This window comes from Apodemus sylvaticus, chromosome 9 (assembly GCF_947179515.1).
Source record: "Apodemus sylvaticus chromosome 9, mApoSyl1.1, whole genome shotgun sequence".
Classification (NCBI taxonomy): domain Eukaryota; kingdom Metazoa; phylum Chordata; class Mammalia; order Rodentia; family Muridae; genus Apodemus; species Apodemus sylvaticus.
Window position 1 is genome coordinate 23,195,613 of NC_067480.1, and position 12,851 is coordinate 23,208,463.

At 45.1% G+C, this 12,851-nt stretch overlaps 1 protein-coding gene across 1 annotated transcript in view; it reads left to right on the forward strand.

Moving 5' to 3' along the window:
- The window catches only part of Col6a3 (collagen type VI alpha 3 chain), an 87,875-nt gene extending 77,006 nt beyond the window's left edge, over positions 1-10,869 (forward strand). The window contains exons 40-44 of the mRNA XM_052193189.1: positions 103-785; positions 2,888-3,151; positions 4,235-4,333; positions 9,248-9,412; positions 10,120-10,869. Coding sequence (XP_052049149.1) covers positions 103-785; positions 2,888-3,151; positions 4,235-4,333; positions 9,248-9,412; positions 10,120-10,133 — 1,225 coding nt within the window. The 3' untranslated portion in view covers positions 10,134-10,869. The remainder of the gene's footprint in view (positions 1-102; positions 786-2,887; positions 3,152-4,234; positions 4,334-9,247; positions 9,413-10,119) is intronic.
- Positions 10,870-12,851: the final 1,982 nt, after the last annotated feature.

Sequence of the window (12,851 nt, forward strand, 5' to 3'; positions counted from 1 at the left end):
TCATGTGGCTAATACAGCAAATTTCCCATAGATCACAGGGTTATGATTCTCTAGAGCATGTAAAAGCATGGGTACAGGTAATGTTTAATTTGTTTTTAACAGAAACACCCCACATACTGTTAATTCAAGTCTTACATCTAAAGTTGTGACCACAATGAAGCCAGTGACAACAACCAAACCAACAGCAATTGTAAATCTACCACCTGCTAAGCCAGCCCCGGCTCAGCCAGTTCTCCATAAGCCAGACCCTGCCAAACTAGCCCCTGCTAAACCAGCCCCTGCTAAACCAGCTTCTGCAAAGCCAGTGCCTCCACAGCCAGTCCATCTTCAGCCAGCCCCTGCTCAGCCAGTCCATGTCCAACCAGCCCCTGCTCAGCCAGCTTCTGCTAAACCAGCCCCTGCTAAACCAGCTCCTCCTCAGCCAGCTTCTGCTAAACCAGCCCCTGCTAAACCAGCTCCTCCTCAGACAGCTGCTGCTAAACCAGCAGTCCCCGCTCAGCCAGCTCCTGCTCAACCAATGCATGCACAGCCAGCCCCAGCTCAGCCAGTCCTTACTAAACCAGCCGCTGTGAAGCCAGCCTCTGCCAACAAGCCTGTGGCAGCCAAACCTGTGGCCACGAACACAGCCACAGTCAGACCGGCAGTAGCCGCGAAGCCAGCAGCAGCGAAACCCGCAGCATCGAGACCCATTGCCGCTGCTGTAAGGCCAGTTGCTACCAAGCCAGAGGCCCACAGGCCACAGGCCAAACCAGCAGCCACCAAGCCAGCCACTACTAAGCCCTTGGGTAAGAAAGCTTTGTTAGAGACACCATCTTTTATGCCCACATTTACTACTCCAAGGATATGGTCCTGGAATCTGTTTACAGGGTAGGCTGCTGACTCAAGGTTGCCATAGTTACATGAAGACCTTAGAAGATGCTAGCCATGCACAGGATTGTCCACATACCGCTTTTGCTTTTCTCTGTATTGTAAAGCAGTTTTCCCTCGTACAACCTCTCAAGGATGCTGGGGTCCTGAGGAAGACATCTCCTTCCTATTCTTCCAGCCCTTCCTGTACTCCCTTCCCTGGGTATAGCTTCTCTGCCACAGAACTCCATCCTGGTTCTCTGGCCCTTGCGATATTTCTGCCCCATCTTCTATGATATTCCCTGGGACTTAGGTACAAAAGTCGTATTTGAATTAACAGAGATGTCATCAGTCAGGGCCATTTGTTCTCCATATTTTTTTCAATGTAGTTAATTGTCTTCTCTGCTGCAAAAGGAAGCATCTTTCATGAGGTGCAAAAGCTATGCTTATCCGTGGATACAGAGACAGCCATTTAGAACTTGCACTGCACCACAGTAGGCTCTTCTCCGGGTCCCATGGCCTCATCATCCATGGGCAACCAGCTAGGCCCTACGACGCTCTCACCTACGACACTCTAGCTTGAGAACCTTGTGATAGAGTTACACAAGAAATGTTTTGTAATATTTTAAGTAAGCTTGTGCTTTTGTGTTGGGCCATACCCAAGGCTATCCTTGGCCGTGTGGAATGTAGGTCATGAGTTGGATGCTCCTGACTTGAGAGAGAGAGAAAGGAGAAGCCTGCTGTTTTGTTCTAGCTAGGCAGCAGAGTGGTGCCCCTCTCCTCTCCCTCTCCTCTCCTCTCTTCTTTCCTTCTTTCTCCCTTTCCTCCTTCCTTCCTTTCTTTCTCTCTTCTTTCCTTATCTTTCTTTCGTTCCTTCCTTCCTTTCTTCTTTCATTCTTTCTTTCTTTCTTCCTTTTCTTTCTTTCTTTCTTTCTTTCTTTCTTTCTTTCTTTCTTTCTTTCTTTCTTTCTTTCTTTCTTTCTTTCTTTCTTTCTTTCTTCCTTCCTTCCTTCCTTCCTTCCTTCCTTTCTTTCTTTCTCTTCCTTCCTTTTCTTTCTTTCTTTCTTTCTTTCTTTCTTTCTTTCTTTCTTTCTTTCTTTCTTTCTTTCTTTCTTTCTCTTCCTCTCTCTTCTTTGCTTGCCTTTCTTCCTTCCTTTCCCTTTCTTCCTCCCTCCCTCCCTCCTTCCCTTCCTCCCTTCCTCCCTCCCTCTCTCTCTTTCTTTCTTTTTTTCTTTCTTCCTTTCTTCCTTCATTGTTTTTTTCTTAAGCCAGATTTGCTCCCTTCTAATATGGCTTGGAAAGATCTAAGCTGGTACTATGATAATCTATTCCTTCTTTCCAAAAGGGACAAGGTTACAGAAAGGGGCCCTGCACTGAGTATCGTGGCAGTATAAGGGTTAGTTCAATAAAGTGAGAAATTACACCTCAGAAACTCCGTTCTCCCTCAGAGGCTGACCAGCATGCTCGCTCTGACTCAAGAAAAGCACATTTCTGATTTTATTAGTGTGTGTGTGGGGGGGGTGTGAATTAATTAGACCCAAGGGGTATAATTGTTAGCTTTTCAATGAAGATGTAGGAAGATTCTATAGGATGCCATAATCTATAAAAGAAGATGAAACATAGAAACTATCCTTACCTCATGAGCAGATGGGGATCCCAGACTACGTTCTTGTCATAGTCTCCAATGCCATGATTTTCTACCTTTGAAATCCTAGAGCTGGTCTTGTACCACACATGTAACTTCCTGCTAGCATATTGTAATGTACATTTCAAAGTATCTCCTTCACAAGGGATTTTTGATACAAAAGTGAAGGTAGTTACTTATGTACCTTGTTGATGAATAGGATGTTTTTGAGTCACTGTGCCCTTACATGCCAGGCAGGCTGGCGGAGGATGTGGCTGGTGAATGGGACACTAGTTCCCTTTCTCAGCAAGCTTCAGACCAGCTGTCCATAAACATCTCCCACATCTCTTCTGAAGCTCCCACACGTGTTCCCATTGTGAGGAGTTTTACTTTTAACTCTGCGCTCTGATCTTTCAGCGAGAGTGTCCCGAGAAGTCCAGGTCTCTGAAGTCACCGAGAACAGCGCCAGACTTCACTGGGAGCGGCCCGAGCCTTCCAGCTCCTATTATTATGACCTCACTGTAACCTCGGCCCATGACCAGTCCTTGATTCTGAGACAAAATCTTACTGTCACTGACCGTGTCATCGGAGGCCTGCAGGCTGGACAGTTGTACCATGTCCTAGTGGTCTCCTACCTGCAGTCTCAGGCCAGAGCCATCTACCAAGGAAGTTTCAATACGAGTAAGTACTGATGCTTTGAGAGCACTCGGGGATTTGATTTCTACATGGCATACCAAACAGGATATAAAACAAGGATGCCTCGAATCCATTCTGAAGCACAGACACAATTAAGTAAAATCCATTAATCTTGGGTACTTAGACTACACCCTGAAAATTGAAGCCACAGCAACAGCATGGGAGTCGGCATTCCCTGTGCCATATGCCCTTGTCCTTGGCTCCTGGGACACTTTAAGGGGAGACCAGATTTGCCCTGCTTCAGTCTATCACATTTAAGGCACCCGGGAAATAGGGGTCTGAATCCTGGCAAGGAAGATGGAGGGGTCTCTGCTGTCACTTCCAGTCCCTGTTTCCAGGTTCAGTGAATAGAAGTGACTCCTGAGGGAGCCTTAGGGAGTTTGAGAGCTCTTGTTGTGCAGTCCTGGGACACCTGAGCTAAGGAAGACAGGCTAGCAGACGCTTCCTCCCTAGCCCTACCTGCTTATTCTTGGCTGGCTTGTACACTTTACTCAGGCCTTTCTTTGTAATCCCTTTCTTGTTTCTTTACTTTTTAATTTTTTAAAAGCTAGGGTCTCTATGTTGTTTAGCACGTCCTGGAACCTTTGGGTTCAAATGATCTTCCCATTTCACTTCCCAAGTGGCTGGGACTACAGCCATGCACCACCACGTCCTTTATTTCCAGACCTTCTAAACAATTCGTCTCTCTCTATTCTGAGCCATTTTGGGTTCTCAGTCCTTTATTCTTGACCTGATTTATTCTGTATTCTGCTCAAGAGTCTGGGTGGAGCATCTCCTTGGTTCATAATGGTCCACATGGTGGAATCATTCTTGAAGAAAGGAAGTCATACCAGTAGCCCCGGGTTAGAGAGACCCGCCCAATTCCAGGGCGCCATTCTCTTAAATCAGGAATGTCCCCTATCTACTCATAAACAGTTGGATTTAACCATATATTAAAGCACATGTAGTGAGTTCAAACCTCTCCTATGTTTTTAATAGCACCCATCACCCAAGAGATCAATCCAGAAGGGGAGCTTAGCATTTCCCAGCCCTTTTAGTTTCTCAGTCAACTACTTTTTTTTCCCTTAGAGAAAACTCAGCCTCCACTTCTTCAGGCAGCACACCGAGCATCCAGTTCAACCATCAACCTAATGGTGAACACAGAACCATTGTTTCTCACAAAAACAGGTAAGTCACAGCAGTAGTAGGCTCCCCAAGGGACTTCAGAAAGCATTCTCTCAAGAGATGAAAACCTTTCGAAATGAGGTCATCTGCCAGAGACTAAGTCACATGACTTCCATGGGATAAGTTCCAAAGGGGTCCTCAGCTGCTGGGTTTCATCTCACTCTGCATGGTCTCAGTTTCAAAAGCAGAGGAACCAAGCTTGTCACCATAGTATTAGAGGAAGCTGGCTGGCACTGCTTCTGAGCCCATGGCTATTATGCACAGCTCCATTAGTCACTTCCTCTGTGTTATGCTGAGACTAGCTAGGGTTGGCTTGTGGTCTGTGGTGCTGCAAAGAATAGGGTTTTATTCAGTCACCACATCATCTCTAAGATACTGCTTAGGAGACAAGGTAACCAGATTGGACCCCACACAACACGTGGGTTTGGATGTGTTCTCCATTCTCAAAACACCACATCCTGGCTTGGTTTTTTGTATACCACTTTCCTGGATGCCTGAGCACAGAGTGTGTCTTTTAGTGACAGGCAAGATCTATGTTCTTAGAATACAAGTCTGAGAACCTGTAATGCTCCCCACCCCATACAAATTGCTTTCTCTATTGCTATGACATGTTCTTGTCATATGGTCACTTGGTTATGACCAAAGCAACTCATAGAAAAAAGAATTTATTTGGGGTCACAGTTCCAGAGGAAGAAGGGTCTGTGATGATGGAGCAGAGGTGGCAGGCTGCAGGCAGCTGGAGCAGCAGAGAGATCATATTGGGATCCACAAGCAGGAAGCTTGGAATTCATTGGGACTGGTGGGGGGCTTTTAAAGCCTTAACACTTGCCCGTGACACACCTTCTCCAGCAAGACCTTGCCTCCTAATCTTTCTTGAGCAACTGGGGACTGTCTTAGGCTGCGTTACGTTTATTATTGGGCTCGCACTGTTCATCACCGGAGGAAGTCAGAGCAGGAAGTCAAACAGGGCAGGAACCTGGAGGCAGGAGCTGATGCAGAAACCAGGGAGAAGTACTGCTTACTAGCTTTCTCCCTATGTATGGCTTGATCAGCCTGCTTTCTTACAGAATCACCAGCCCAGGCAGGGATGGTACCACCTATAATGGAATTACCCTCCCCCATCAATCATGAATTAAGAAAATGCCTTATAGGCCTGCCTACAACCCAATCTTATGGAGGCGTTTTCTTTGTTCTTTTTTTTTTTTATTGAGTATCTTCCTCATTTACATTGCCAATGGCAAAACCTTTCCCAATTTCCCCCCTCCAAAAAGCCCCCCTCCCCAAAGATTCCCTACCCCTCCTCCCAACCCCTGCCTCCATGTATATGCCCCTCTACCCAACACACTCTGCCCTCCCCCCCATCTGTTTCCCTTTGTTGGGGCCTCTATTGAGCCTTTACCTGACCAAAGACCACTCCTCCCACTGATACCCAACAAGGCATTCCTCTGCCACATTTTTGGCTGGAACCATGTGTACCCCTTGGTTGATGGTTCAGTGCCTGGGAGTCTTGGGGTGTCATTGTTCTTCCCATGGGGCTATAAACCCCTTCAGCTCCTCCGGACCACCCTCTAGATCTTCCGTTGGGGACCCCATGCCCAGTCCAATAGTTGGTTAGTAGTTTCTGCCTCTGTATTTGTAAGGCTCTGGCAGGGCCCCTCTGGAGACAGCCAGGGCATGCTGGAGGTGTTTTCTTAATTGAGGTCCTCTTCTCTCAGATGACTTTACTTGTGTCAAGTTGTCACAAAACTAGCCAGCACAGGGACCAAATGTTCAAACATATTAGCCAATGGGAGACATTCACATTCAAACGACACTCTCAATTAGCAGAACAAAGACTTGGCTCTTAGCTTTGAGGAAGTGACTATGCAGTGCTCAACATGTTTTACTTAGGCACCAAAGGCGCCATTACTAACAACAAGAACTCAAAATCCTGTGAGAATTTAGGTATGGTACTGCTTCATAGTCCTCAAAGTACAAGCCTCTGCTTAGCATGGAGATGGTCTGATGCTTTCTGGCCAGTCAGGAGGAACAGGACACCCATCACTACATGCTTTCTTTCTGCAATTCATCAGGGTCATAAGCAGCATTTGTAGCTGCCTTTGTAACTGTGCTAGATGGAAGAGCTACCACAGTCATTTAATAGCAAATGACTGCATGGTGTCCAATGTCTTTAGCCTCTCCTGTGAGAGACTAGGGAGCTTTCTCAATAGGAATGTATGGGGCCGAGGGAGGAGGGACTCCTTACAGGTGGCAGTAATTAACTACAGCTGCTGAGAGCTTCTATAAAAAGCCCTGAAGAAATTTAATGCTGTGGTGTAAATGCCAACTGGAACACTGAAGTAGGTAGGTGAAGTGAGAATTGGTTGGGGGAGGGGGGAGAAGAGGAAGAGGAGGAGGAGGAAGAGGAGGGAGAAAGGAGGAGGAAGGAGAGAGAAGGGAGGGAGGGAGAAGGAAGAAGAGGAGGAGGAGAAAGAGGAGGAAGAGGAGGAGGAGGAGGAAGAGGGAGGAGGAGGAGACTCCACTGCTCATCAGTTTCTACTGCCTACACTTAAGACTGCGGACAGACTTTTTTCTCCAACCTGGTCCTACCCTGAGTGCGGCTCAGAGTCTATTCTGGTCTATTCTTAAGCCGCCATGTAAGGATGCCCCAACATAAACATTGACCTCAAAAGAAAGCCACATCTCTGTGGCTGGGGTTTCTTGGGTTTTCCTTTGGGATACTGTCACAGGGTCAGGTAGATCGCTCAGCGGTACAGCACTAACGGTGTCAGCTTGAGAACCCAAGTGTGACCCCCCCCCCCCCAAGAACCCAGGTAATTATGGAAGGACAGAATCAACTTCACAGCATTTTCCTTTGACCTCCATACCCATGCCATGGCCTGCCCCTCTTCTCTATCATGCATGCACACACAATAATAGCAAGTAAAATTTAGAAAAAATAACCACCAGCCAACGAAGACCCAAAATGCATTCACTTTGAAGACACAGAAAACTATGTGTTTCATTTGAATCCCTCTTAGCTTTTGCCTCTATGAGTGTGGAAAATGTAACATTTCCAGCAAACTCTTCTTTCATTGAGAGACTTGGAGGAACTCCTAGATAGCAGGATTCAGGGATAAGTTTGCTTCTTTATGTGTGGCTCTGAAGGATGAGATTGTATAAACAGTGTTTAGTTAGTGTAAACAGCATAATCTTTAAACTCGAATCTGGGTCAGGCTGTTCCGTATTTAAATGTGGAGTTGCTGTTTCCAGAATTAGGGAGGGATTTTCTACACAGACTTGTAACACTGTCTGACAAATAGGGATGATTTCGGTTTGGTTTTTAACTGGAACCCACGTTCAGGTATCAAGGCTGCAGAACATTTGGTTGCAGGTGAATCTAAGATCTGTCTCCTTCACGCTGATGATGATGAGACAGTCAACCTGCGGATGCAGGTGAACATCTGTGTCTGCTTGACATAGCCTGACAAGGGGAGAGGCGTCTGACTCCATGTTTCCCATCTAAAGTCTGTCCTTTGTGTAGAGAACTGTGCTTCCATAAGACCTTGCCCTGAGATGAAGGTTGATTCTGTTGGTAGACCTCCAACATCACCCATAACTTGCCTTTCAAGATTCTAGACTTTGAAGCATTGCATTTGAAATAGTTAGAATTTGTAGTTTTAAAACCAAGCAAAACAAACCTTCCTTGGAATTTTCATTCTACCGTTTGCTTCTCTCAGCTTTCAAGTATCACAATGCAACCACTTTTAAGTAGTAAGGTTATTGCCTGTTAGAGACACTTAGCAAGGACCGAACTAGTCCTTCAGTTTTATCTTACTCAAGGAAAGCAAGGAGGGGCTCTTCGTGAGAGAGAGCTGCGAGTCAGGTTGGTAGCTACTCCCACAAACATGCAGATTATCTGATCCCCAGCTTTTGTTGAAAGAAGGCTTAGACTTTCAGACATTTAGATGAAAACATTTTACATGCACACGTCTTTCCCAGCAAATTCCAGCATTTGCCAGAAAGTTCTATAAACAGAAGCCTTGCTGTTCGCAAACTGTAAATTTACTTCCGTAGGCATTTGGGGTGTGTGTGTCTAGCCTGATTTTGCAACTAGGCTCCAGCAGGAGTATGCATTCAAATCATTAACACCCTTAACTGGAGAAAAAACTAGCTTCTGCTCCCATAAAGTCCTGCATTTCTGCTGTCTGAAGTTTCATCTCCACATTAGTTTTAAGTGAGAGGCCAGAAAAAGAGTTGGGTATACTTGTGTCTGCACACACACTTATCATAAAGAATGTCTGTGGAGGGCCTGGCGAGAAGGTGTGGTGGTTAAGAGAGGTTGCTGATCTTGCAGGGGTCAGAGTTTAGTGCTAGCACCCGTATCAGGCTGCTCACAGCTGCCTGTAACTCTAGGGGATCTCACCCAGTACACAAGCATAAACAATGAAGTGCATATATTTATTTTTTCAAAGAAGAATGCCCATTTAAAATCCACATACATTTTCAATCTACTTTCTTTGTGAAATGTATAGCCTTACACTTGAAGTACATTCTAATAGAATTTAATGCCATTTACCAAAATGGTCTGGAAATTCAATTTCTTCTCTGGACTGTGTAGACAGAAAGAACTGGAGATCAGATAGCCTGGAAATTGAAATGGGGAGAAGTTGGTCATTTTATTTTTGTTATTTGGTGATAGTTAATAGTTGAGAATCTTGGTGTGATTTTTGTTTATTCTTTGCAAACCTGAGACTGACTGCTATGTCTGTATAGTAATGAGGAAACAGAGGCTCAGGTGGGTTGAAACCTTCCCACCAGGAAATTCTTCTCTACAGTAGCACTGAGATCCAACCACAGGCTCCAATATGGAGGAGTCTGGAGGCTGAGACGTTGGCACAGACAGACAGATGTTCCTTTCTCCTATTGATCTTGTAGATATATGTAAGCTGTCCAAGGATGCTGGGACTTGTGAGGACTTCAAATTACTATGGTACTATGACTTAGACAGCAAAAGTTGCAAGAGATTCTGGTACGGAGGCTGTGGGGGCAACGAGAACAGATTCCACTCACAGGAAGAATGTGAAAAGATGTGCAGTCCTGGTAAGCGGCCCCTCACTCCCTTGGGTTTTATTTTTCTATTATACATGAAGAGAAGAGATTGGGGTTAATGACCTCACCACTGAAACACCTGACTTACAATGATTATGGAAACCCTGAAAACAGTTAAATCACATCCTCAGATAAAGATGGGCCAATGAACCATTAGAAAGATAAAATTTTTAATTTTACACACACATGAAAAAAAATACAGGAAATGAGTGATTGGAATGACTGATTTGTTTCCTGAAAGAAAGCGCATGCGTATCTTTGGCAGTTAGGAAAAACAGAGCCAAGAGCGTCAGGAACATTAGCACAGCTTTGTCACTTTAGAAGTGTCACATCACACTGATTGTTAGAATAATGATCAACAACAGACTAATGATAAACACTTGTACACACTCATCTTTAAATAGCTGTGCTTCCATAAGCAGTAATGTCGACACCGAGGCTATCCAGTCTCTCCATCGGAGTGAGCACACAATTAGTGATGGCACAGGGCCTGGGTGAGTTCAGATTTCACATAGCCCGAAGATGAAGCCACAAGGGTCACAGGGACCAGTGAGGAAGGGGTGCAGACTGGAGGCCATGGGACTGTGCTGTGGGACATACAGTATATTTTATGTTTACTGACCTCTCTTTTCTTCTCCCATTTTCTCTTGCTCTGCTTTTCTCTCCTTCTCTCCACACTCAATGCTCTCCACACCCAGAGTTAACAGTCTGACGAGAGAAACTAAGCATGGCCTTCGGGCAACACGTACCTCTGGGAGGAGGAGGAGGAGGAGGCAGCCATTTCTAACTCGTTTTTTATAGAAGCTCTGGGTAGATGCCCCAGCACGGTGCCTTTTCATGCTTTGATTGACACTCAACCTCGGGAAGAAACCCTCTGCACGTGACCTGTCGATATGGTGCTAAACGTGTCTGTGGACCCTGCTCTCTGTCTCCAGGCAGTTCTACCGTATACTTGGACCATTGTGTAATAGCTAGCCACTGCTGGTGTTTATGTGAACATTCCTATAAATTCAGATTCCCTCTGGAGTTCCGTGCTGTGCCTGTGCCAGGCAAACCCTGTGCCTAGAACATAGCTTCGACATCACAGCTACTCTGTACATTTCTGCTTGGTTCATTCCTCTGTAGTTGCATGGCTTAGATGGAGAAACAAGAGTCTAACCTTCTCATGGCCCCGGTTTCCTGGATTAGACTTTGAGCAATATTCTTTGAAATCCTCTGACAAATGATCTAATTAGAAGAAATCGGACCCCTTTCCTGTAGCATTGCTGGGACAAATGCCTCCATTAAAGAATTCAAAGCAAGTCGTAACTGAGAATCTCTGTGGTCGTCCTCTAAAGTGGGCTGTTTTTCAATGTTGTTGTCTTGGAGCTTGGAGGTGGGATTCAATGTTTAAAAATTTTTAGGAAATTTATACAAAGAAACTTTTAAATAAAATATATTGAATGTGTCATGAGTTTTGGTGTTCTTGGTTCTCTTCTTTCTGAAGTGTCCATTGTCAGGATTCCCCCAAGGCCAAGGACATTTGGCTCAGACCTAGACTCTGGTTTCATTGAAAGAGTCAGAAAACCCTATGGGACAATGTTCTGGGAGGCCAGCAGAGTTGGCCCTTTTGTGGAAGATCCAGGTGATACTGCATATCAGGGCCAGGCTCACTGTACTCTTACTGGAGAGCCCTGGATAGTCTGAGACTCAAGAGAAGATTTCATCCTCTGTTGGAACTTCTGGTTGACCCCCAGACCCTCATCTTCTGGCCTCTTTACAGTGATTTTTTTTAACCTAGGGACTATATTGTTCCTATCCAATAATGGCTGAGGTAGGATAGTTCTTTGATGCCACTGCTTCCCTGGAATCTCTAGGACAAAATATACTTTGCTGTTACCATGTTCCCCCTTTCTTCAGAAATCTCTCTCAGGGCTAGAGAGGTGGTTCAGTGGTTAAGAACACATGGACATTCACTACCATCTGTAACTCCAGTTCTGGGAAATGGAATCTGATGCTTTCTTCTGGTCTCTGAGGACACCAGGAATACACATAGTACAGAGACATACCTGCAGGCAAAATATCCATAAAATAAAATGAAGTCCTTTCCCAATCTGTTGGTTGATGTTTTGTCCTTTTGACAGTGTCCTTTGCCTTACAGAAACTTTGTAATTTTATGAGGTCCCATTTGTCAATTCTTGATCTTAGAGCATAAGCTATAGGTGTTCTGTTCAGGAACTTTTCCCCTGTGCCCATGTCCCCAAAGGTCTTGCCCAGTTTCTTTTCTATTAGTTTCAGTGTGTCTGGTTTTATGTGGAGGTCCTTGATCCACTTGGAGTTGAGCTTAGTACAAGGAGATAAGAATGAATCAATTCACATTCTTCTACATGCTGACCTCCAATTGAACCAGCACCATTTGTTGAAAAGGCTATCTTTTTCCCCACTGGATGTTTTCAGCTTCTTTGTCAAAGATCAAGTGACCATAGGTGTGTGTGTTCATTTCTGGATCTTCAATCTTATTCCATTGATCCACTTGCCTGACATTGCGCGTGTGCAAACACACCACACACACACACACACACTATGGCTACCACCATCAAACAACAACATTGCAAAACAGATACACTTTCAGAGGATACACACACACACACACACACACACACAAATTCCCACTGCAGAAGAAACTATTTTTTGGACAGACTGCTTCTGCTCAGACAGGTGTTGATGGTAAGACTCGGATAGGATCCTAGATGTGATCAGGATCATATCATAAGGTTGAAGGTAGATTTGCTAGTGGATCTGTGGGGAGGGTGGAGAAAAGAGGGATAGTGGGTGTGCAAACCTGGCAAGTTAGGGGAGACACTAGCCTCAAGGGCCATTCTCAGAATACCCACCAGCTTTTCAAAAGGGATTTCTAAGTTCTCAGAGTGGACAGACAGTTTAGAAACAAGGGCAAGAGCTCTGTGCTGATGTCACTATGTAGACATGAAGGGTGGTTTGAGTGAAGGAGAGGTCTGTTGAAAATTAGTGATGGTCTTAGGAAGCACTGAGAGCTTCATGGTCCACAGCACTGAAGCACTTGAGTTCACCTATATCTTGTGTCTAGATGACACCTGATTTTCAGGGTGTCTTTAGAGGACTTGCAAAGCTTTGGGGATGTTTTAAAAGCCCTCACAATCAGGTGGTCTGGAAGCCTATGTTGGATGACTTTATGTCAACACAAGTCATCTGAGAAGAGTGAACCTCAATTTAAAAAAAATGCCTCCATAAGATCAAGTTTTAGGCAAGCCTATAAGGCATTTTTTAAACTAGTCTTTGATGGTGAGGGCCAGTCTCATTGTGTGCTGGTGGTTCTAGGTTCTCTAAGAAAGCAGGCTGAGCAAGCCATAGGGAGCAAGCAAATAAGCAGCACTCCTCCATGGCCTCTGCATCAGCTCCTGCTTACAGGATC